Source organism: Nerophis ophidion, linkage group LG04, assembly GCF_033978795.1.
Source record: "Nerophis ophidion isolate RoL-2023_Sa linkage group LG04, RoL_Noph_v1.0, whole genome shotgun sequence".
Classification (NCBI taxonomy): Eukaryota; Metazoa; Chordata; class Actinopteri; order Syngnathiformes; family Syngnathidae; genus Nerophis; species Nerophis ophidion.
The window spans coordinates 43,424,717-43,448,118 of record NC_084614.1 but is presented as its reverse complement, the minus strand read 5'-3'; the positions used below and the strand labels follow the sequence as shown (position 1 = coordinate 43,448,118).

The 23,402-nt window shown below is 39.1% G+C and overlaps 1 protein-coding gene across 2 annotated transcripts in view; it reads left to right on the top strand.

Annotated features, from left to right (window-relative positions):
• acat1 (acetyl-CoA acetyltransferase 1) overlaps window positions 1–20,832 on the top strand; it is a 37,056-nt gene extending 16,224 nt beyond the window's left edge. For both annotated transcript variants that reach the window (XM_061898118.1, XM_061898116.1), the window contains 7 exons: window positions 793–936; window positions 1,088–1,238; window positions 1,322–1,417; window positions 1,488–1,601; window positions 3,384–3,448; window positions 17,562–17,719; window positions 20,474–20,832. In XM_061898118.1, the coding sequence (XP_061754102.1) occupies window positions 793–936; window positions 1,088–1,238; window positions 1,322–1,417; window positions 1,488–1,601; window positions 3,384–3,448; window positions 17,562–17,719; window positions 20,474–20,594 (849 nt within the window). In that variant the 3' untranslated portion in view covers window positions 20,595–20,832. The remainder of the gene's footprint in view (window positions 1–792; window positions 937–1,087; window positions 1,239–1,321; window positions 1,418–1,487; window positions 1,602–3,383; window positions 3,449–17,561; window positions 17,720–20,473) is intronic.
• Window positions 20,833–23,402: the final 2,570 nt, after the last annotated feature.

Here is a 23,402-nt window from a genome sequence, read left to right as displayed (position 1 = left end):
TTACCATTTTTGATGTGTGTTTGGGGTCATTGTCCTGTTGGAACACCCAACTGCGCCTAAGACCCAACCTCCAAGCTGCTGATTTTAGGTTGTCTTGAAGAATTTGGATGTAATCCTCCTTTTTCATTGTCCCATATACTGTATGTAAAGCACCAGTTCCATTGGCAGCGAAACAGGCCCAGAGCATAATACTACCACCACCAAACTTGACGGTAGGAATGGTGTTCCTGGCATTAAAGGCCTCACATTTTCTCCTCCAAACATATTGCAGGGTATTGTGGCAAAACGGCTAAATTTGTATGGCTCTCATTCAAAGAGGAGGGCGGTGCTATGTGTGAAGGGCATTAGAAAAGCAAATATGTTTTAATACAACACCAATAGTGTTTAGCAAACAGTTAACTTTGTTGCAATTTGGCTATAAAGCCAAATAGCTTAACACTTTAACAATAACATTGTAGTGTTTAAGAAGTTCCCATAATAACAACCAAACTTAATAAATATCTTTAAGGTAAAATCGCAGACTTCTGCTAATATTTTCTTCTGCATTCGACAAATTCTCAGGCTACCCCTCAATGTCCGTCCATTTACGCTATAAGATTTTTCTGTAAGTCAATTTCCTTGCACAAAGTATACATTTTAAAACAGTAGTAGAATGTACAAACCAGCTGTAAACTTCAAATATCATATGCAATGTTGTCATTAAATAAAATATGTTCAGCACTGCACACACTTCCAGAAAGTATAAAGTGCCTGCTGTGTACAATGTTCTTATGTGAGTACATTTTTGTCAAGGATGTGATGGTGGCAGGAGGTATGGAGAGCATGTCCAATGTACCCTACGTGATGCCCAGAGAAACACCAGCTTATGGCGGAGTGAGGATAGAGGACCTCATAGTAAAGGACGGACTTACTGATGTCTACAATAAATTTCACATGGTAAATATTTCCACAATAAAAGTAGCTTTGTTAATTTACATATGTGCAGTATTAGGTTCATGGTGGTGTTACACACAGCTGAGCTAAATGTCACTCATCCACTGTTAGCTTGTAAATAATTTGGAATCGTCTGACGTTGTTTATCAAACAGGGCAATTGTGCAGAGAACACGGCGAAGAACAACAACATTTCCAGGGAGGAACAGGACAATTTTGCTATCAGCTCATACACTCGCAGCAAAGTCGCATATGAGTCTGGGGTATTGGCCAGGGAGATTGTTCCAGTTAGCGTACCTCAGAGAGGTTGGTGTTAAAACAAACTTTTTCCTTGAATCTGTGACACTTTTTTGCCCCCTGAGGCAATCACATTAATTTATACCCCACAGGAAAACCAGACCTTGTCGTGTCCGAGGATGAGGAGTGGAGGCGTGTGGATTTCAGCAAAGTCTCCAAACTTAAGGCAGTGTTTCAGAAAGAAAATGGTAATGATCTATTTTGTAGTATTTCTCATTCCAACTTAGGCATTATTATCTATTTGTTGACTTTTTTTAGGCACAGTGACTGCAGCCAATGCGAGCACTCTGAACGATGGGGCGGCTGCTCTTGTCCTAATGACAGCCGATGCTGCAAAAAGACTCGATGTCACTCCACTGGCCAGGATTGTATGTAAGTCAGCACTTCAAACTTGGCTCGTTTTTTTACAGTGGAGTTACTATATCTTAGCAAGATCCTTACATTATTTTTTATAGATTCTAAAATCATCTTGCTTCTAAAATATCTGACAAAAGTTACAAAACAAGCACTCCAGGAGTGTGTTTACTTACGTTTACTATAGCTAGATGGCCTCCATTAAGCACACAAGGTTGGTCTTTTCTTGTGATTTACGGTTGTCAAGTCATTTACAACTGCTAAACCTGGTGGGCTATAGGCTACTAGGAGCTAGCAGCTTTGCAACAGCTAAGCACATAATAGCTCACAAGTTAGGCATACATAATAAGTGTCCTTAATTGAACAATATTGCAGTCTGAAACATCACATTTTTTTCAATATAAATACATATCAAAAATGTATAGTTGCATATTACTTACACATACAAAGTTTCCAAGGCAGAAGAGTATTAAAAAATATTCAATAAAAAACATATGAATTGTTCAATTTACTATGCCCTGACCTAAATTTAATGAATTATTGTGACCACTAGGTGTCACCAAAACACTAACTACTACTTCCATCCATTTATTTTCTACTAACTTTTCCCTTTCGGGGTTGTGGGTATTCGGACAAGTCACCACCTCATCGCAGGGCCAACACAGATAGACAGACAATATTCACACTCACATTCACACACTACTTAATTTGAAAAAAAAAATCTGTCATAAGTTTTTCATACTTTCTATATTGTATTTTCTATTTATTTAATTTTAATGGATTAAACATGTTCTAATACTCCACACTTCAAAAAAATACAGGTGTGCACAATGATTTGTGATGGTGCTGTTTTAGACTAATATCTGTATCGGCCAATACTCAAGACTCCAATATCAGCATCGTATTGAAAGTAAAAAAGTTGTATCAGGACATTGCTATTATTTAGTTATCAGCAGTTCTAAACTGGTCATTTATGTTGTAATTCAGTAATCTTCCCAAAGATTACTGAATTTGTTTTCGGATAATTTTTTTTTTTAATGAGCATGTGGCACATTGTAGAAATAAAAAAAACTACAAAAAAATAGCAACAATGGTAAAATAAAGCCAAAAGAAACATCAGAAATGTTGATACTAAGTATTAAAGTGGAAGCCTTATTTCAGTATGTGCCCATTGATCAAAAACTACAAGTAAATGAGACAAATTCAATAAGCTAGCATTATTTATATTAGGCTGCACTTCAGGAATTTACATATCCTAAAAATAATAAAAACTTAAATAATCATACACTTCATACTGTTACTCTTCGAAACTTGTATTGCTTTACTTTCCTTAAAAGTGAAGCAGCACAGGAATTCTATTTATTGACTAAGTTAGTTTTATGGTTTTGTATTTTGTACCCATATTGTACCATAATAAACCGAACAGTAACCTATTACTGAGGTAAGTACAGAGATCCACAGTAGTCGAATAATGTACTGAAGAAAAATAAATTGTCTTTATGTCTGTCTCAGAACCGCTCCTTTTCCCTCAAAGTCACAGTTAAATAGTGAGAAATTAATTTATAATCATACAAGTATTATGATGATAATACTTATAAATGAGGATATGGAAATGATGCCTCAAAAGGATGACGTGAGTGTCAACAGGTTAACTATCAGATTTGTAGGTGTGTGTAAAGGAGAGAGTTAGAGGATGAATGTGCCATCTCTTTATAAAACGGCAATCTTAACAAGGTAGAATGGCTTTTTGTAACATATTTTTTTTAAATCTTCAATGATCTGTTTTTTTACCCCATCTAGCTTTTGCTGATGCTGCTGTTGCACCCATTGATTTCCCCATCGCTCCTGTATATGCTGTTACAAAAGTAAGTATGCAGACTTTTTATAGATTTGTTGAGAACTAGAGATGGGTACCAAATTTTGGTACTTATAAGTACCAACCAAACTCCAACAGTACTATCAGGTATTGAGTCACGTAAAATCAAACTGTCCCATATTTTTTTATACCTTTTCTTGCACGTAACGTCATGTCCGGTTGCAGACTGAGCACCAGCTCAAGCATTCGGCTGGCAAACAGGCATATTCGCAGCGGACTGCCTATTAGTTATTGGTGTACTTTTGCATGCAAATAAAGAAAGCATGCCTGATAGAAAGAAGCGCTCAAAAGTAAGGCTCCACTTTTTAAAATTCGCAAACTCGATGCTTTATTTTGATTTTAATTTTCCTGAATGAACTCTCCTGAAGGAATCAAAGTGCTATCTATCTATATGCCACTGATTAGTGATTTTACATGGCGATTTTAACACCTCCAAATTTGTTAAGTATAACAAAAACTAAGATACACGTTACAATCAAACAGCTGGTGTGTACAGTTCAAAGACTTTGTAGGACCCAGCAAAAGACAAAACTAGCACATTGAACTTAATGGCAAATACAAATTCCTGAGTATGGCAACACTCCATTGCCTAGACACTGCGGCCATCAAATGCCTTAGAATTGTAACTGCATGCAAAGTCTACTATACAAAAGGGCTGTAACGGTATTGTACATATTGCGGTTTCAAAGTATTCACAATAATGCCTTGATGTGTGACGGTATCAAACGAAAACTAGGTGACTGTAGTTTTTTCTGACGATTTCGCTTTGACTCGGTCCGAAAATAAACTACATCCCTCAGTATCCTCTGCACAGCAGTGGACCGCAACGTGGGGGCGTGGAACGCCGTAAGCAGGAATTAAGTGAAGTGTGCTTGTAGTAGATAAGAGGAATTGATTTTGGGGTTTTTTGGGACATTTTCTGCAAATATCCATACGTAAATATTTGAGTTATGCTGCTAACAAACAGACAAACTCTCAAACAGTAACCTTTTTGGCAGAGGTAAGAAAGTCTTCTCTCTGCAAAGCAAACCACGCTTTTTTCGTCTCGTTTCCAAAGCGGTACAGTGCCGGTCAAATTGCCCCCAAAAAACTGAAAAAATATGGCCAAACTGAAAAGCTACTTGATGAGCACTCAATCCTTTCATTAATTTTTCTCTCAATGTGACGGGTGGGCGAAAAACTTAACGCCAAAAAGTTCAGCTGCACTCAGGCAAAAGACATAAACCGTCACCCAGAAAATATATTTGAAGCCAGCAAAGCTAAACATCGATTTGTGAGGCACAGCATTTTCCAAACTGATAAAAAAAATATTCAATGTGGAGGACACTGCTTCTCATAAAATAAAAGTTTAAAGACACTTAAGTGAACATTATTATTTTACACTTGTTACATTCTATGTTAACATTGTCACTTCAAAAACACTTTACTGAAAGTTTTTTAATTGATTTTTTTTTATTTACCGTACTTTTCGGAGTATAAGTCGCACCTGCCGAAAATGCATAATAAAAAAGGAAAAAACATATATAAGTCGCATTTTTGGGGGAAATTTATTTGATAAAAAAACACAACACCAAGAATAGACATTTGACAGGCAACTTAAAATAAATAAAGACTAGTGAACAACAGGCTGAATAAGTGTACGGTATATGACGCATAAATAACTGAAAACGTGCCTGGTATGTTGACGTAACATATGGTAAGCGTCATTCAAATAACTATTACAAATAGAACATGCTATACGTTTACCAAGCAATTTGCCACTCCTCATCGCTAAATCCGATGAAATCTTAAACATCTAGTAGTCTCTTACGTGAATGAGTTAAATAATATTATTTGATATTTTACGGTAATGTGTTAATTTCACACATAAGTCGCTCCTGAGTATAAGTCGCACCCCCGGCCAAACTATGAAAAAAACTGCGACTTATAGTCCGAAAAATACGGTACTTGAAACCGTGGATGTTCCTGCACTATTCTGTGCACTTTAAAATACATGTTTGTTGTAATGAATATGATTAAAACATTTAAGCACTATGTTTGTGTTCGATTACAGTAAGTCTGTTTATTCTAAACATTCTTGCCATTTCCTTTACACACTATAGCATTTTTAAGTATTTCTCTTTTATGGACATATGTCACAATATCATACCGTGAGATTTTAAAGGCCTACTGAAATAAGATTTTCTTATTTAAACGGGGATAGCAGGTCCCTTCTATGTGTCATACTTGATCATTTTAGCTGTGTGTGTGCGCAGCGCTCATACTTCCTGAAAACCCGTTACGTCTTGCGTGCACGTCATCATTACACGACGTTTCGAAGATGAAACTCCCGGAAATTTAAAATTGTAATTTAGTAAACTAAAAAGGCCGTATTGGCATGTGTTGCAATGTTAAAATTTCATCATTGATATATAAACTATCAGACTGCGTGGTGGGTAGTAGTGGGTTTCAGTAGGCCTTTAATACCGTTACATCCTTACTATATAATACTTGCAAATCAGACTTCATAAGTGTAAGAAAAATAAATATAACAATTGGACACTCAGTACAGTTAACATTATCAGTTTACTGTTAAATGTTGAATACAGTACATTTAAAAAAATATATAAGTATTATTAAACAAATTAACATTTACTAACGCATCAACACACACAAAGTACTGAAAATGTGTACTGTTCACTACCAGTAATGATTCCTAAGTACTGGGAATTAGTATTGTTTCCAATTTCAAAGCTACCTATCTCTATGGAGGACTAAAAGATAATTGCTGGAAAGGTCCACCCGCTCTCTCTACTCCTCCATCCATCTTCTTCCGCTAATCCGACGTAGGGTAGCGGGGGCAGCAGCCTAAGCAGGGAAGCCCAGACTTCCCTCTCCCCAGCCACTTCGTCTAGCTCTTCCCGGGGGATTCCGAGGCGTTCCCAGGCTAGCCGGGAGACATAGGAGAGCCCACTACAGATTCCCCAGGCACCGCTTCCTCATAGGAAGACGTGTTGGTGGTATTGAGGAGGTCTTCAAAGTATTCCCTCCACCGATCCACAACATCCGCAGTCGAAGTCAGCAGAACACCATCCGCACCATACACGGTGTTGACAGTGCACTGCTTCCCCTTCCTGAGGCAGCGTATGGTGGTCCAGCAACCGCTAAAGCTGCACACCGCTTGGCCCGTCGGTACCCGTCCACTGCCTCCGGAGTCCTATGAGCCAAAAGAACCCGATAGGACTCCTTCTTCAGCTTGACGGCATCCCTCAATGCTGGTGTCCACCAACGAGTCCTGGGATTACCGCCACGACAGGCACCAACAACCTTGCGGCCCCAGCTCCAATCAGCCGCCTCGACAATAGAGGTGCGGAACATGGTCCACTCGGACTCAATGGCCCGCACCTCCCTCGTGACATGTTCAAAGTTCTTCCGAAGGTGGGAATAAAAACTCTCTCTGACAGAAGACTCTGCCTGACGTTCCCAGCAGACCCTCACAATGCGTTTGGCCCTGCCAGGTCTGTCCGGCATCCTCCCCCACCATCGCAGCCATCTCACCACCAGGTGGTGATCGGTAGAAAGCTCCGCCCCTCTCTTCACCCGTGTGTCCAAAACTTGAGGCCGCAAATCCGATGACACAACTACAAAGTCGATCATGGAACTGCAGCTTAGGGTGTCCTGGTGCCAAGTGTACATATGGACAACCTTATGTTTGAACATGGTGTTTGTTATGGACAATCCGTGATGAGCACAAAAGTCCAATAACAAAACACCACTCTGGTTCAGATCCGGGCGGCCATTGTTCCCAATCACGCTTCTCCAGGTTTCACTGTCGTTGCCAACATGAGCATTGAAGTCCCCCAGTAGGACAAGGGAATCACCCGGGGGAGCACTATCCAGTACTCCCTCGAGTGTACCCAAAAAGGGTGGGTACTCTGTACTGCTGTTCGGTGTGTAAGCACAAACAACAGTCAGGACCCGTCCCCCCACCTGAAGGCGGAGGGAAGCTATCCTCTCGTCCACTGGGTTGAAGTCAACGTGCAGGCTTTGAGCCGGGGGGCAACGAGAATTTCCACCCCAGCCTCTCACTGCCGGCAACGCCAGAGTGGAAGAGAGTCCAGTCCCTCTTGAGAGAACTGGTTCCAAAGCCCTTGCTGTGCGTCGAAGTGAATCCGACTATATCAAGCCGGAACTTCTCTACCTCGTATACTAGCTCAGGCTCCTCCCCCCCAGTGAGGTGACGTTCCACGCCCCAAGAGCTAGCTTATGTAGCCGAGGATCGGACTGCCAAGAGCCCTGCCTTCGGCTTCCGCCCAGCTTACAATGCACCCGACCTCTATGGCCCCTGCTATGGGTGGTGAGCCCATTGGAGGGATGACCCACGTTGCCTCTTCGGGCTGTGCCCGGCCGGGCCCCATGGTAATAAGATGTGACTCCTGTCACATCTTATTCCAAACACCATCACTGCAGTGTCAACAGATCACTAAAAGGGATCACTGTCTATTGTTGAATTGGAAAGGAAAGGAAACAAGATGGTTATTGTGGGACGCTGGCAATACTTACCACAACACCAGACTGCATAGTCCCCAAGTGCACACACTTGATCTGACAAGTAGTCAGTGAAGCAGCTTGTCAAACAACACAAAAGGTTGGATCGTGATGAAAGCATTGTGCATGTCAAAAACATGACTTCCACAAAACTTCCACTCCTTTCCTGGTGTAGCTGCGCTCAATGTAATAGATTGATTGCAGCACCATCCACATCAACATGGGGCAAAGTCCAGAGCAAATTATTCCCGTGGGGTCAAAACCAGCATGTCCATCATTTTAAAGGCATGTGATGTCAGTGAGGTTGATGGGTTTTTCAGAGGATATGGTAACTTATTTGGTTAACTGTGCTGAATAGAAGGATTTCCATAGCCCTGGCACCTTTTCTTCACCCAGACTCAGGTTGAATATGTGACGGAGGATAAATAAATGATAAATGGGTTGTACTTGTATAGCGCTTTTCTACCTTCAAGGTACTCAAAGCGCTTTGACACTACTTCCACATTTACCCATTCACACACACATTCACACACTGATGGAGGGAGCTGCCATGCAAGGCGCCAACCAGCACCCATCAGGAGCAAGGGTGAAGTGTCTTGCTCAGGACACAACGGACGTGACGAGGTTGGTACTAGGTGGGATTTGAACCAGGGACCCTCGGGTTGCGCACGGCCACTCTCCCACTGCGCCACGCCGTCCCAGGATGTCAGACAGCTGGTGGGAATGTAACTTCAGGACCTTGGGACAGATGTGATCAGGCACCAAAATCTTAGTCTCCAACAGCTGTTTCCTTAATTGGTCAGCTGTCAGCAGGTAATGTAATGCTACTCCTGAGGACGAAGGGTTTTGAGGGTCGTCATCAGGGCAGCTTGTAAAAGGAGAGAAGTGTGACTCTGTCAGGACTTGTCATTTCAGACCTGCCACAATTTTGCAGTTTCCTATGTTTGTTGTTTAGTTCTTGTCTAGCGCTCTTGTTTTCATTCTATAAATCTGTTTCCATATGAGTTGGGAAATTGTTTTAGATGTAAATATAAACGGAATACAATGATTTGCAAATAATTTTCAACTCATATTCAATTAAATGCACTACAAACTCATAAACTTTATTTTTTTTTTGCAAATAATAATTAACTTAGAATTTCATGGCTGCAACACGTGCCAAATTAGTTGGGAAAGGGCATGTTCACCACTGTGTTATATCACGCTTTCTTTTAACAACACTCAATTAACGTTTGGGACTGAGGAAACTAGTTGTTGAAGCTTTGAAAGTGGAATTCTTTCCCATTCTTGTTTTATGTTGAGCTTCAGTCGTTCAACAGTCCGGGGTCTCCGCTGTCGTATTTTACGCTTTATAATGCACCACACATTTTAGATGGGAGACAGGTCTAGACTGCAGGCGGGCCACGAAAGTACCCACACTCTTTTTTTACAAACCCACTCTATTGTAACACTTGCTGAATGTGGCTTGGCATTGTCTTGCTGAAATAAGCAGGGGCGTCCATGAAAAAGACGGCGCTTAGATGGCAGCATATGTTGTTCCAAAACCTGTATGTACCTTTCAGCATTAATGTTGCCTTCACAGATGTGTAAGTTACCCATGCCTTGGGCACTAATGCACCCCCATACCATCACAAACACTGGCTTTTGAAGTTTGCGTCAATAACAGTCTGGATGGTTCGCTTCCACTTTGGTCCGGATGATATGATGTTGAACATTTCCCCAAAAAATTTAAATGTGGACTCTTCAGACCACAGAACACTTTTCCACTTTGCATCAGTCCATTTTAGATTATCTCGGGCCCAAAGAAGCTAGCGGCGTTTCTGGATGTTGTTGATGAATGACTTTCGCTTGCATAGTAGGACTTTTATTTTGCACTTAGAGATGTAGCGACAAACTGTATTTAGTGACAGTGGTTTTCTGAATGGTTCCTGAGCCCATGTGGTGATATCCTTTAGAGATTGATGTCGTTTTTTGATACAGTGCCGTCTGAGGGATCGAAGGTCACGGTCATTCAAAGTTGGTTTCCGGCCATGCCGCTTACATTGAGTGATTTCTCCAAATTCTCTGAACCTTTTGATGATATTATGGACCGTAGATGTTAAAATCCCTAAATTTCTTGCAATTGCACTTTGAGAAATTTTGTTCTTAAACTGTTTGACTATCTGTTCACGCAGTTGTAGACAAAGGGGTGTACCTCGCCCCATCCTTTCTTGTGAAAGACTGAGCATTTTTTAGGAAGCTGTTTTTATACCCAATCATGGCACCCACCTGTTCCCAATTAGCCTGCACACCTGTGGGATGTTCCAAAATAAGTGTTTGATGAGCATTCCTCAACTTTATCAGTATTTATTGCCACCTTTCCCAACTTCTTTGTCACGTGTTGCTGGCATCAAATTCTAAAGTTAATGATTATTTGCAAAAAAAAAAATGTTTATCAGTTTGAAAATCAAATATGTTGTCTTTGTAGCATATTCAACTGAATATGGGTTGAAAATGATTTGCAAATCATTGTATTCTGTTTATATTTACATCTAACACAATTTCCCAACTCATATGGAAACGGGGTTTGTACTTCATGTTTGTCTCTACCACTGAGGTGGTTTGATTGCTATTTCCCTTACCTGCTCTTGATTAACGATCGGTGAACTCAGCTGCCTCTAATCATAACTGAGGGTTATATTCCAGCACAACCTTCCTCTTGTTGCTGGATCATTGTTTTTCTGTGGTTTATCCATGGATGGTGTTGGCTTTGCTGGCATTCCTTGCTGTATTTGCTTTGTGAGTTTGGCTACCAAATATGGACTTTAGTGTGCACTCCAAGCTGCACCGGTTTTTGTGTTTGTAGTCTAGTCTTGTCACAATACCATAATACTGGTACGTATATGTATTTTGATACTTTTGAATACTTTCGATCACAAAAAAAATGTTGGCAGTGTTTAACAGAAAATCGTATGAAACATTTAACAGAGGTTTTTTTTTGCACTCCAAAACAATCTTAGAATATTGAAATTAAAATGTAAAGATATTAAACATACTGGGCTTTTCTTATTGCATTCGAAAAATTTATAATTTTACATACTACATATAGCCTGCCTTAATCTACAATTAGGTTAGAATAGAATAGAAAGCTTTATTGATATTGTATTAAATGCTTAATGATATATGGTTTCCACTTTTGGTCTGTGCTTTAAGATAAACACAATAGTTAGTAAATCCTAAAACAATACTATGACTAAAACACTATAACTACACAGATAAGATTTGCACCCACCCATTTTCTACCACTTATTCCTTTCGAGGTAGTAGGGGGCTGGAGCCAATCCCAGCTGCACTTGAGCGAAAGGCAGGGTACATAAACCCTGTACAAGTCTCGACCTCATCGCAGGGCCATCACACTCACATTCACACACTGTGCCAATTTAGGGTTGCCAATCAGCCTATCTCCAAATGCATGTCTTTAGGAGGTGGGAGGAACCCGAAGTACCTGATGAGAACCCACAAAGTCACAGGGAGAACATGCAAACTCCACGCAGAAAGACCCGGAGCTCTGGGAATCGAACCCAGAGCCTTCTTATTGTGAGGCACGAGCACTAACTACTGTGATACTGTGCTGCCCAGATAGGACTTATTGCAGGTAAAACACACATTGATAAAGATAAAACACAAATCGTAGGAATTTGTTACGAAATTCAATCGTTTATTTGCATTAGTTTATGTCACGTAGGGCGGTTTTGACTCCGCTGATAATTGGCAATGAGCCAACCAGCTCGATGCGGCGACTGACTATATTGTGCCCATAATTATATGGGCACAAAAGGGGCGCTAGTTAAGTACATTCTTACTGGTCGGGCTTTAAGCTTCTTGTGCATGTCTGGATGCTTGCCCTTTAAATGTTTACCTAAGTTTGAAGTATTGCTGCGTTTCGATAGTTTTGTTTCAAAGCACCACTTGTGTTAATAGTTTCACCTTCATCGTTAGTTTTGAAGCCAAAATACCTCCATTTAGAATTGCCATCTCTGTCATTCCTCCTCTACATACGCTTCCCGTTTGTATGTGCTGTCAGTGTGTGTTAACATTGCACCTCCCACACCACCTTTACCTCAACTCCGCCCTCCCTGCATCTCCCGAATTCGGAAGTCTCAAGGTTGGCAAGTATGGCATAGCATAGCATGCATGTTCCATAAACATTTCCATGAACGCTACCTTCAAATTTCACATACCTTAATTGTTTTCAAACAGCCCCTGTAACACGGCAGTAAATCGGATGATAAAACAAACAGAAGTCATTGTCATTGGCCCACTAGCTGAGCAAGCTAGCTCTCTATTCAGCTAAACATACGCCTATGTCGACGCTGAACTGAAACAATACAAAATAATGCCATTGTATGTTAGTATTAACGCAGACACTTGTAAACGTATTAGCATATTAGCTAATGCTAACAATGCTAGCTTCATTACATTACTGTAGCATGTACAAATATGCCTGAAAACACTCCTGCAGACATCACACACGGTACGGTTTAGGAGATAAGAATTGTTTCAGTTATATTGTAAAACTTGCAAACGTTACGCTCGAGACAACTAGAGGACGGAACATACTTACGGTTCAAAGCTCTAAACAAGGGGTGTCAAACTTATTTTAGCTCAGGGACCGCATGGAAGAAAATGTATTAACATGCGGCCTGGACTTGTAGAATCTTTGCATTCAAAGTTAAAATAAGGATAAGTAACTTTGAATTGTTTTATTTGTCTTACTTTGCCAAAAATAAAACCATCACATTTCTGAAAATGTACATATTACAAATAATTCTCCTGGCAAAACACTTCAAGTTAAATAACACATTCTGAGGGAAAGAAATGGTGCCGTTTCTAAAACACCATTAAGAACACAATGAATATATGAATTATATTAATTTACAAAACCATTAAACCTTAAGCGCTTCCTGTTTAGTACTTTCATGTTGGCAGTTTACCATTACAAACATTTGAAAAAGTAATGGAGTGTTTTCTCAAATGGCCGTATTGGTGAAACTGCAACCACACATTCAATTAAAATATAAACAAAACAATTATAAAAATTACACCATGGCCAAATTAAAAGTAACATAATTACAAACTTAACCAATGTGAACATGCTACATTTAAGCATAAAATAAAACAGAACAAACAACAAATGTAGAAACACACATTTTTACAATCGAATTCAGGGTGCGCATCATGCAACCATTTGCAAGCGGTGCATGAAACTTGAACTACAAAGATGATGGCCACGTTGACTTAAGTCTTTGCATCTAACCGTTTTGTTATTTTACCCATTGAGTTGATAATTTACAATTAAAGAAGGTATTGTGCGTCGATACTGCCACGGTCTGCTGCCAGCCACAACAGGAGCAGCTTGCACCCACACTGATTGGCGTAGTGGCAGCCAATCAGCTGACATGTCCTCTTTAAACGCTGTCATGTGTGACGTGGGTTACACCATGCAGCGCATGTTTGTATTTAGCAAACTGATCTTGCAAGCCAGGTTAAACATGTCCGCGGGTTGTACGTTTGACACCCCTGCTCCAAAGCACTGAAGCACCTACAGTGAGCGCACTCGTCCAAAAGATGGTAACATTTCAGTGTCTTTGCTTGTTTTTCGTTTTTTTTTTTAACTACAGTATTTGCGTTTTGCCCGTCAGCGAAGAAAAATACATAAATTAGCCGCACATTTTTTTATGCCAAAGGGATCAAAGCGTAGGAAAAAAATGTAGCGGCTTATAGTGGGGAATTTACGGTACATAAAACATACTAAACATGGCTAGTGTAAAATTTGAAAGTAGTAGGTCTAATCCTTCATGAAATTTAGTAAATTTTAGTGAAGTCCATTTGCTGCTAGCATGAGATTGTAGTTTACCTGTTACAGTTGCATTAGCTAGCTTGTATGACAAGCAATTACAAAATAAAAACAATAGTCACAACATGCCAATATTTACGTGGAGTAGCAAAGGGTGGAATACCTGATACAAGACGGGTGTCAGACTCATTAAAAATGAAAATCAATAGTGCTTTTAATTACTTCCATTGATTTAAGTGCTTTTCTGCTCAACAGTTGGTTTTGATCATGGTCAGGGCCACACTTCGTTTAAAGGGCTAGACACCCTCTGTTGGCTCTTCCATTAGCCTTACAGGTGAATTGGGACTCCACTTGCTTGACATGAACCTTCAAAACTGAGGGCAAGGGGTAGAATTGGGATTCAGTCAAAGTTGCGAGTGCCAGTACTTTGATAAAAAGGTGAGAAACCCTATTTAATTCAAGAAGGAAGAAAGATTTTGACAGAATGTGCTAAACCTTGCACAAACCCTTCAAAAGTCCACTGTGTAGTTAATGACGTAGTGACTAAAGAAGCATAAACCAAGGTCCCGTCCTTGTCTCATCAGGTTATTTGTAATCCAGGGTTGTTTTTGATTGAACCAGGAAGTGCTAAAGTTACTGTATCTGGTGATACAATCAATGAGGTCATCAATATTGTCCAAATGTGGATCTCGCTGTTTGTCTTTTTCTCAGGCTTAGTTTCGCGTAAACCCAGAATGCAAGGACGTGTGTGGAATCACTAAAGTATTTAATAATTAATCAGGTCACATTAAGCGGAAAGGTACAAAAAAGGGCGCAGAGACCTAACTAAATAAGGAATTGAGTAAAAAGTAGCAGGATGCGGACAAAATGTAGAAATGAGAGGCTTGGGAGTGATGTTGAATAGTAGATGTGAGACCGATATATTTTTTTTCAGGGCTGATACCGATTATTAGTAGTGAAGGAGGCCAATAACCGGTACTTGGAGCCCATATTAATTTACAGTAAAAGTGACATATTGGTGTCAAAATTTAGAATAATAGTCTTACCAACTCCAACATTTAACTTTTGTTAAATGCCTAACGTGTGATTATTTAAAAAACAAGTAGATAAAAACAAATCCCCAAAAATGCAGGGAGTTTCTTGGCACAGTAACATTTTATAGAGTTAAATAACAAGTTGAATAGATTAAATTGCTCCCTGAAGCCTGTATGTGTCTCCTGCCACACATACCGGCTGAATTACCATGTATCTCTTCATAACGCCAACTGTGATTGATGAAATGATTCCAAATTCACAAGTGCTGATATTGACAGACCAATAGCAGGCTTATCACCTAGCAATATTGCACTTCATTAAAAAAATGAAGAAAGTTATTAAGACATTGTCATGCAGTGATATTAGGTACAAAACGTAATGTACAGATTGTTGAAAGCATTATGTACTTTGCATCATGAAAGTATTCACAGCGTTTCACTTTTTCCACATTTTGTTGATACATTCTTATTCCAAAATGGAATTATTTTTTGTCCTCCAAATTCTACACACAATACCAGAGAATGACAATGTGAACAAGTTTATTTATAGAAATGTTTGAAACTATTAAAAAAAAAAAAAAAGTAACACATTTACATAAGTGTTTACAGCATTTGCTAAATACTTTGTAGATGCAATTGACAGCAATTACAACCTTTTTGAAAACGATGCTACAAGCTTGGCACACCTGTCTTTGGGTAGATTTACCAGCAATCCACAGTTTTATTATGCAAATAAGGCAGTTTACACACACATAACACGCGTATGTATATGGCCTCGTATACATAACATTTCAGGGATAAGAATCTTGCACAACTGCTTTGCTCTTCTGGTGTGGCACACTATTCTCTCTCCTATTTGTGTAATTTCACAACATTTCAAAAATGTTTAATCTCTCTCAATCACACAAACATGGTTCTTGTCCAACGGACTGTTTACATATAGATTTCTTCAGTAGCTTTGCTTCAAGTGATTGACAGACACCTCGTGAGTTACTATGAGCTAGCAGAGCTGCAGTCTGTGTTTATAAAGTTTTTACGATATTCTGCTCATATTAATGTTACTAGTAGTTGAGACATGTAAAGGACTGAGATCTTTATCATAATTTTGGGAGAGTTTTCTGTGTTTACGTGCCTTCAACACATCCGTACACCAACCGGAGTTTCCCTACATTACCCTGCAAAAGACATTAGCTCTGCCTTTTACTCGTGAGTGGTTTGTGTAACCAGTGAGATGGCGCCGTGGGCGAAACATTGCTGGAGACAGAAAGGCGTGGCTGCATCTGAGCCAAAATAACCAGTTTTAAATGGACCCGTCAGATTAAAAAAGGCGGGGCAGGGGTGCCATTTGAGAACACAAAAAGCCCATATGAACATGTTACCACACACAAAAAAACCCTCAAAATAGAGCTACCCAGAAATAGCATCAATCAAAGCATAACAAACAAACTGGCACCCAGCAGGTACCACCCCTGTTTTTCTGAAGAGCAAAAATTATATGTATATTTACAGTGTATGTATATGTTTGTATTTAAAGTTGCGATCAAAAGTTTACATATACTTGTGAAGAACATAATGTCATGGCTGTCTTGAGTTCTCAATAATTTGTACAACCCTTTATTTTTTTGTGATTGAGTGATTGGAGCACATACTTGTTGGTCACAAAAAACCTTTATGAAGTTTGGTTCTTTTATGAATTTATTATGGGTTTACTGAAAATGTGACCAAAATATGCTGGGTCAAAAGTGTACTTACAGCAATGTTAATATTTGGTTACATGTCCCTTGGCAAGTTTCACTGCAATAAGGTGCTTTTGGTAGCTATCCACAAGCTTCTGGTTGAATTTTTGACCACTCCTCTTGACCAAATTGGTGCAGTTCAGCTAAATTTGTTGGTTTTCTGACATGGACTTGTTTCTTCAGCATTGTCCACGCGTTTAAGTCAGGACTTTGGGAAGGTCATTCTAAAACCTTAATTTTGGCCTGATTTAGCCAATCCTTCGGGCTGATAATTTTAGAATTTGGAGGTAATCCTCCCTTTTCATTTTCCCGTTTACTCTCTGTAAAGCACCAGTTCCATCCATCCATCCATTTTCTACCGCTTATTCCCTTCGGGGTCATGGGGAGCGCTGGAGCCTATCTCAGCTACAATCGGACGGAAGGCGGCGAACACCATGGACAAGTCGCCACCTCATCACAAGGCCAACACAGATAGACAGACAACATTCACACTCACATTCCCACAGTAGGACCAATTTAGTGTTGCCAAATAACCTATCCCCAGGTGCATGTTTTTGGAGGTGGGAGGAAGCCGGAGCACCCGGAGGGAACCAACGCAGTAATGCGGAGAACATGCAAACTCTACACAAAACGTTCCATTGGCAGCAAAACAGGCCCAGAGCATAATACTAGCACTACCATGGTTGACGGTAGTTATGGTGTTCCTGGTATTGAGGTCTGACCTTTTCTCCTCCAAACATATTGCTGGGTATTTTGGCCAAACAGCTTAATTTTTGTTTCATCTGACCTCAGAACTTTCCTCCAGAAGGTCTTATCTTCGTCCATGTGATGTCAGATGAAACAGAAATTGATACCCAGCAATATGTTGGGAGGAGATACATGGGGAAGTTTTTAAAACAAATGCTTATATGTAAGAAAATTAAAAGCATCATTGGAATCACACATCTTTGGCATGTACATGTCTGGTAGGTGCTGGATGCCGCCGGCCTGACCAAAGATGATATCACCATGTGGGAGATCAACGAGGCCTTTAGTGTCGTTGTTCTGGCCAACATCAAAATGCTGGGTCTTGATCCTGAAAAAGTCAACGTCAATGGAGGAGCCGTGTCACTGGGACACCCCATTGGGTGAGATGCAGGATGTGTTACTGATGCCTACTGGCTCAATATAGAAGTGAGGAAGGAACACGGTGGAACCTGTTTGTGTGTCAACCCTTTTTTGTTGAGTAATTCAAGTTCTACTCCACCGTGTTCTCATTATTGAAAAGTGTTTGCTTCATTCTGACAGCAGTTAAATATTTAGTTTTTTGAGTAAAATACATTTTAGTTTTCGTCATTACGTAGTTGTCTAAATTGATACAATGTAAATTTTGTTTTAGTTGATTAAAATTCACAACATTTTGGACAGTTACAAATAAAAAGCATAAAATATAAGGCGTCTTTTAATTTTGTATTTTTGGCAACATGCAAAGCATCTCAGTAATAAAATTCATAACAAAAAGTCAACTGGCTTTTAATGAATTAAGCCATAATAATTTCACAAATACCTTTAGCATTATATTTTAATCTGAAAAAAATTTAAATAATTTAGTTTTTCCGTATGTTGAATAATGATTTATATATAAAATGACACCGTACAGCTGCTGTATCAAGTAATGCATCAATTCTGCATTACGCACTAGGCATTAGGGATGGTTACCAAACTTGACCGAATCCAGTCAGTATAATCGAGAATCGATTCACATAAAATCAAGCGTTGTCCTCTTTCGATACGTTTGTTGCACTAACATTACGTTTGGTTGTCGACTTGTCACGTCTGGTTGCAGATTAAACACCAGCTCAAAGAAAAAATCACTCAAGCGGCACTCAAAACGGATTCAGCCAAACTCGCTATAAGTAATGTTGCAATTTTCAACACCAAAACAGGTATGCTTGGTAGAAAATGCTCATACGTAAAGTAAGGCTCCACTTTTTCAAAATGTGCTAGCTTGATGCTAATTGGATTTGCTGGAGACAATAGCGATTTTACATCACAAGTTCAACGCCTTCAAATTGTTATAACAACTCCAACTAAGAGGAATGTTAAAATCAAACAGCTGGTTTGTAAAGGGCACATTCAGCTTCCTGGATAAGCCTACTTATTATTTTGACAACATACCATAGATAGTTTATACAGTACTGCCATCTGAAGTCCTTAAAGTGCAACTGCATTGCAAACAAGATATAACAACTGGGCAGCAGAGTTATAACAATTTAATTTTTAAATGTTGTATTAAAAGTAACATTTAATGTTTAAACACTTATCATTTATTAACACATACTAAGTTCTAAAAATTTGTACCATTAAGTACTGGAATTGATTCACAGGTACCGGGAGTTACCGTACTACCATGTCGAGTCAAACGTGAACGGTAACCATCTTACTCTGCATCGATAATTTAACTGCCTTTTCTTAATAATAAAAAAAGCAGCAAACATAACAATACATAACAAGAAAAAGGACTTGGACAGCCGAAACGTCCACCAAGCCCTATCTCCCAAAAGTAAAGAATCGTTTTTAAAAAGTTTGGACAAAATCAAAAGTTTGGTAACACTGAACTGCGGGGAACACAAACAATATGAGAAGCTACTGATACAATATCACCCGTAAGAAATATTTGATGCCAGCAAGGCCAAGCATCAATTTGTGATGTATTTACATTATTAGACATTAAATCATCAGCTAACTTTCCTGAGAATCAGCATTTTCCAAAGTGATAGAAGATGTTCACGACAGAGGACACATTTTCTCTGAAGTTAAAAGTCCCTAATGTGATCATTATTCTTTTACATTTGTTACACTGGTTGTTTATATTGTCAGTTTAAAAACTCTTATCTGAAAGTCTATTTAAAATGTTTTAATATACTTGGTTGTAGTAATATTAGGACAAGAATTCTTTCAGTAAGTTTGTTTATCCTAAACATTCTTGGCACTTCATTTTACACATGACAGTTAAAAATTTTTTGGTGGGGTACATATACCACCATGATATCGTAACGTGGCCTTAATACCGGGATGATATCGTACCGAGAGATTTTGTTACCCTTACAAAATAATACTGAGGTAACACAAGTAAGTGATGTTGTGCCCCTTAATACCTTGATGTGTGTGTCACTTTCAGAATTTTTTTTTTAAAGCTGTTTGATCATTTGACTGTGAAGCACCAAACTGTTGATCAGGAAACCCTTCTTCTGACTCACAAGTGACCACTTATGCTGCAAGAAGTCAGAGGGGTCGCGCAACGCGTTTACCAGCTGTATTTGTCGCTGGCATTGATCTAAATGTAATTAAGAAAAAGAAAACATTTTGAATAGTTAAATGTAATTTTAAAAAATGTATTTTCTTATTTACCTTTTGGCTCATTGACCAGAGTTGGGGTCAAAAAAAGATGATGTTTGCTAACTATTAGTTTTATTTGCCGATCGAATTTTTTGGATACAGCAGGGCACACCCTTATGAAATGCCAACACAGTACCAGTGGAGTGTCAATACAGCCAGTGAAAATTCCACACACTCACCGAGGTGTCATTTACACACCAATAAACTGTAACAAAATGAACATTGAAGTCAACATAATAACATGGTCGACCGCTTTTGTCACATTAAAATTTGAGACAAACAGAATATTTATTTGAAAAATAAATAAAACATCACTCGTAAACTAAAAAAATTAACTAGTGACTGTGATGTCGACTAACGCTTCCATTGTATCAAGGATTTTTACCACATTAATATTATTTATTCATACATGTTTGATGCTGGATGAGTAGTGTTCCAGTCTTGAAATGCACATTAAAGCATTTTTTGTTTTTCCGCTAACTTATTTTCCTCTCGCTTTTTAGGATGTCTGGAGCAAGAATTGTGGGTCACATGGTGCATAACCTAAAATCCGGTCAGTACGGTCTGGCGGGTATCTGCAACGGAGGAGGCGGGGCCTCGTCTATTATTATTCAGAAATTGTAGGAAAGTCAACAAAACACAACCTTCTTGTTCAATACACCAAAATGTGGTGTGAGGGCTTCTAGACTCCAAGTGGCTTGATAAGATCAATTTTATTCTAAAGAATCCAATGCTGGCGGCCTTATTTACACAGCAACAAGGACTTCACTCCTAAGACGCCATGACTTAAGGGTCACACTCCTATGTTTAACTTCTTATTTAACTCTGAATTGAACGGCTAAATAAATAGTTCTTGAACAAACAGTGTTACATATTGTACTTGTTCTTCGAGACAAATGCTGTGTGTCAAATGGAGTACTTGAGTCACGAAACTTGATTACGGTAAGTAAACCGTGTACATGATGTACTTTGTTACTGAGTGCATGTTCTCTTACAATACATAACTTTCAATACACACTTACTGGAAATAACAATTGCATTATTTACTCTTCTTCTTTCCCCCTTTTACGGGAAATTGCAACTACATTTTGCCTTGATTCCCAGCCGTCAACCCAGTGGTTGACGGCTGGGAATCCATACATACTAAGTATGTGCACTTCCATACTTAGTATGTATGGAAGTGCACATATTGACAGTGAATACAAAAGGTTATATAGATAGATAGTACTTTATTGATTCCTTCAGGAGAGTTCCTTCACACACATATATATATGTGTGTGAGAGTACGTACCCCGCCTTCCGCCCGAGTGCAGCCGGGATAGGCTACAGCACCCCCGCGATCTCGAGAGGGACAAGCGGTAGAAGATGGACGGATGTGTGTGCGTATATCTGTATATATTTATATGCATATATATATATATGTGAATATATACATGTATGTATATATATACATATATCTATATATATATATATATATATACACCTATATATATATATACACACCTATATATATATATATATATATATATATATATATATATATATATATACATACATATACATACATACATATATATACACATATATATATATTTATATATACACACATATATATATTTATATATACACACATATATACATACACACATATACATACATACGTATTTATATGTCCGTTGTATCCTGAGCAAGATACTTCACCCTTGCTCCTGATGGGTGCTGGTTAGTGCCTTGCATGGCAGCTCTCTCCATCAGTCTGTGAATGTGTGTGTGAATGGGTAAATGTGGAAGTAGTGTCAAAGCGCTTTGAGTACCTTGAAGGTAGAAAAGCGCTATACAAGTAAAACCCATTTATTTATTTACATTTTTAAAAAAAAAGCTTTTATAATCGTAAAGGACAATGTTTTATCAACTGATTGCGATAATGTAAATTTGTTTTAACTATTAAACGAACCAAAAATATGACGTATTTTATCTTTGTGAAAATATTGGACAGTGTGTTGTCAAGCTTATGAGATGCGATGCAAGTGTAAGCCACTGTGACACTATTGTTTTTTGGTTTTTTTTATAAATGTCTAATGATAATGTCAATGAGGGATTTTTAATTACTGCTATGCTGAAATTATAATTAATATTGATACTGTTGTGGATAATATTAATTTTTGTTTCACTACTCTTGGTTTGTTCTGTGTCGTGTTTGTGTCTCCTCTCAATTGCTCTGTTTATTGCAGTTCTGAGTTTTGCTGGGTCAGGTTTGGTTTTGGAATTGGATTGCATTGTTATGGTATTGCAGTGTAGTGGTTTGTTGGATTGATTAAAACAAAAACAAAAAAATCGATTTAAAAAAAATGAGAATCGATTCTGAATCGCACAACGTGAATGATTTGATTCGTATTCGAATGGATTTTTTCACACAACCCTAATATATATATATATATATATATATATATATATATATATATATATGCGTACATATATATATGGATACATATATACATATGCATATATACACATACATATATATGCAAATGTTATATAATATATATATATATATATATAATCTATATATATATATATATAGCTTTTGATACCATACGGCCTAGGCTACTGGGTGTGAAGATGCAGGTGGAGGCCCCCTTGGTGTCCAGGGTTGTAAATTACTTTACTGACAGACCACAGTACGTGCGACTGCAGGACTGTGTCAGACAGGCTGGTCAGCAACACCGGGGCTCAGCAGGGCACAGTCCTCTCCCCCTTCCTCTTCACCATCTACACCACCGATTTCCACTATCAGTCAGAGTCCTGCCACCTTCAGATATTTTCTGATGACTCCGCGATAGTGGGGTGTATTGAGGATGGTGATGATTATGAATACAGGGCACTTGTGGAGGACTTTATCACATGGTGTGGAAAGAACCACCTTCATCTCAATGTGACAATGACTAAGGAGTTGGTTGTGGACCTGGGAAGGAGGAGGAGTACTTCAGCGACCCCTGTTTCCATCAGGGGGGTGGATGTGGACATGGTTGAGGATTATAAATACCTCGGAGTACACATGGACAACAAGCTGAATGGGTCAAAACACGCTGCGGCCCTCTACAAAAAGGGACAGAGCCGCCTCTACTTCTTCAGGAGGCTAGAATCCTTCAACGTCTGTACAAAGATGTTGAAGATGTTCTACGAGTCGGTGGTGGCGAGCGCTTTCTTGTACGCCGTGGCCTGCTGGGACAGCAGGCTGAGAGTGAGGGACGCAAACAGACTGGACAAGTTGGTAGAGAAGGCCAGTAACGTGGTGGGAGTGGAGCTGGACTCTGGCGGTGGTGTCAGAGAGGAGAAGTCGAGCAAAACTCCTAGACATTATGGACAACAAGTCCCACCCACTACACTCGGACCTTGCGGAGAGAATGAGCACGTTCAGTGGAAGGCTCAGAC